General features: G+C 63.1%; 1 protein-coding gene across 1 annotated transcript; it reads left to right on the plus strand.

Annotated features, from left to right (window-relative positions):
• Positions 1–989: 989 nt before the first annotated feature.
• Positions 990–1,652, plus strand: LOC127749924 (cyclin-dependent kinase inhibitor 1B-like; the record flags this gene model as incomplete). Its single annotated transcript, XM_052270024.1, is given in 1 exon segment — positions 990–1,652. A coding segment is annotated over 1 exon segment (464 nt), but the record flags the coding sequence as incomplete, so codon positions are not given.
• Between the last annotated feature and the right edge of the window lie 1,081 nt (positions 1,653–2,733).

Below are 2,733 nucleotides of genomic sequence, written 5' to 3' on the forward strand. Positions count from 1 at the left end.
TTTTCAAATTCGTCGGCCGCCGCCTCAGCTCAGCGGCCGGTCTCAGACACGACTCTGGGACAACGCACAGAAACAAACACTAGAAACTAGAACCCGGCTGTCTTGCGACGTAGGGCTGGATCCCGATCGATTCCATAGCGCCCGACAAGTTCAAACTTGTCCCGACAAGTTCAAACTTGTCCAACATTTGAAAACCCTCAGCCGTTGGGTGCGTGTCGCAGAGCCGTTGGCCGTTGAGCGCATCTAGTCTCGTTCACCACGACCTATCGTCGGCCGCGTGCTTCCAGAGGCGGGAAAACTGAATAAAAATTCGCGACAGGCACATGTGTAAACTCGTGCAAACATTGTCCAGTCGCGAGTCGGGCGCAGGGCTTGTCGTCTACTCTCTATCTCTCTCTTACTCGCAGATCGGTACCTCCTATCAATATGCGCTTATTTGTTTTTAGTCCACACAAACCCGCTCAGTACTAAGGGCTCTAAACAGAACCGCTCATCTCCGCGGGTCCTACACAGAACCGCTCATCTTTCTGAAATACGGGCGGGTGATTCCCAGATTTCTATGGATGTTTCTAGGTCCTGAGCTTCAATTTAGAAACAAAAAATGTAACATTCTCTCTTGTCCGTACTGGAACATCACATTTAAACTACTTTAGCCCCTAAAAGCCTCCGATATTGGGTGATATTATAGTAAATACGCGGGGCAACATAACCTAACCAGCGCCCCGGCCGCGAGCAGATGAGCGGTTCTGTGTAAGGCCCGCGCAGGTAAGCGGTTCTGTGTAGAACCCGAGGTGATGAGCGATTACGTTTAACCTAAAGAATTATAAGCGCATATTGATAGGAGGTACCGAGATGAGAATAGATCAGAAAGCCCACCGCACCGCACCGCACGCCACGGGGGAGAGGAGGGGAGGGGGAGCGGTGCTTGGCTTGCCGGCCGGCCGGGCGCGGGGTGGGGGAGAGAGGCGCGGCGCAGCCGAGCCAAGCCGCTCGGAGCCGAGCAAGCGAGCGAGCAGCAGCGCCGCGCCACGCCAGTCGTAGAGCGGAGTCCGCGGGGAGAGGACGTGTGTCGTTGTTCGGGTCCCCCTCGCCGGTCCGGCTCGCTCAGAGTGAGGTCGTGTGTGAGTGCCAGTGACGACAGTGTGTGACAGTGTTTAGTGCTTCCACGCCGCACTTGGATTACGTGCAATGAGTGCTCGTGTGGTGAATCCCTTCACCATCACGGAAATGCGCCGGCTCAGGGAGGCGGTCGCCAGGCCCACGGCGTTCCGCCCCGAGCCCGAGTCTCGCGCGCGGGTGTGCCGCAACCTGTGGGGAAAGGCGAGCGCCGAGGACAGCCGGGCCTTCGCCGCCAAGGAGTTGACGGAGCAGCGCGAGCGCGCCGCCAAACGCTGGGGCTTCGACTTCTTCCGGGAAGAGCCGCGCACCCACGGACCGGGCGCCGAGCGGTTCAAGTGGACCCCCGTGCGCATCGGCACGGTCCCCTCAGCCTACAAGATGCCGCGCCTGCCGCGGCTGGCCAACCTGGACGCCGTCCTGGAGACCGCCAGGGCCACCGTGCCCAGCCTGGCCGTCCGCGAGCAGCAGCCCGAGGCCACCACCACGGCCGAGGCCGCCACGCCCCTGTCGGCCGAGTCCTCGCCCGTCAGCTCCACCCTGGACTTGGAGACGAGCCCGGACCTGACTAGTCCGCCGGCCTCGGCGTCCACCTCAACTACCTCAACACCTGCGCCCGTCCGGCAAACTACCATGAAAGGTGAGCTCAGCCCCGTGCTGCATTGTTGGCCCGCCCCGCCCCCGGCGACCCCCCGGCGCACCGCGGCCTCCGCGGCCCGACTTTCACCAGGGCCACCACCACCAGGGGACGCGCTGCCGGTTGAATACCTCTCTAGCACGGCCTGCGCGTCCGCCCACAACATAGTCCACTCGGTTCGGCCCCGTTTCGCGTCCCGAGATAAGGTTGTTGGTGGTTCCGCCCTCACAACACCCCGGCTTCAGTCAGCGCGTCGAGGAGAAGGGAGGGGAGGTGGGAGGACGAGCATCTGTGCTTGATCGATACTGTAGTGCTTCTCTCCGCGCTCGCTCGGCGGGGGCCGGCACTAAGCTCATTCGGCCCCGCCGTTTCGTTGTACGCTACGCCGAGATAGTGCAACCCGATTGTACTCTCGGCGCGGTAGTTTCTGGGTCCGTGTCCGCCGCCCCCGCCGCGCTTCTCTTTAAACTTATCTCCCTCTCGCTCGCCACGCCCGCCTGCCGGGCCGGATGCGAAGGGGCGAGACGGGGGCGATGAAGAAGCGGAGCAGGGCGAGCTGCATCCCACTCTGATTGTTTGGATATTCCGAGTTTTTAATGCGTGCCCCCTCTTCCCCTCTCTTCTTCCTTGTGAGTGCGTGTGTGTTGCATTTATTTTGGGTGTGCGGGGTGACGGTTGGGGACCGCGGCGCGTATGGAAGGGGAGGCGCGTGTCGGCCTGGCTGCTCGGGCCGGCGGCCGCCTCCTCGCCTGCCAGCCCCGGCCGTCCCGCCGCCGCGGCGCGCCGCCCTCCCCGCCGCCCCCGTGCACCACGCGCTGCGCTCCCTCCTCTGGATCGATATTGACGCGTGTGTGAGTCAGCGTGGGAGCCGTTGCCGCAGCCGCCGCCGGGTGGGAGGGCGTAGCCCAGACGTAGCCTCGCGCCGGGTGCCTCCGTCCCGCGCGCTAACTCGGCCGTACGCCGGGCGTATCTCTTGTACC

Source organism: Frankliniella occidentalis, unplaced genomic scaffold (genome assembly GCF_000697945.3).
Source record: "Frankliniella occidentalis isolate FOCC.00 unplaced genomic scaffold, Focc_3.1 Scaffold107, whole genome shotgun sequence".
In the NCBI taxonomy this organism is placed as follows: Eukaryota; Metazoa; Arthropoda; class Insecta; order Thysanoptera; family Thripidae; genus Frankliniella; species Frankliniella occidentalis.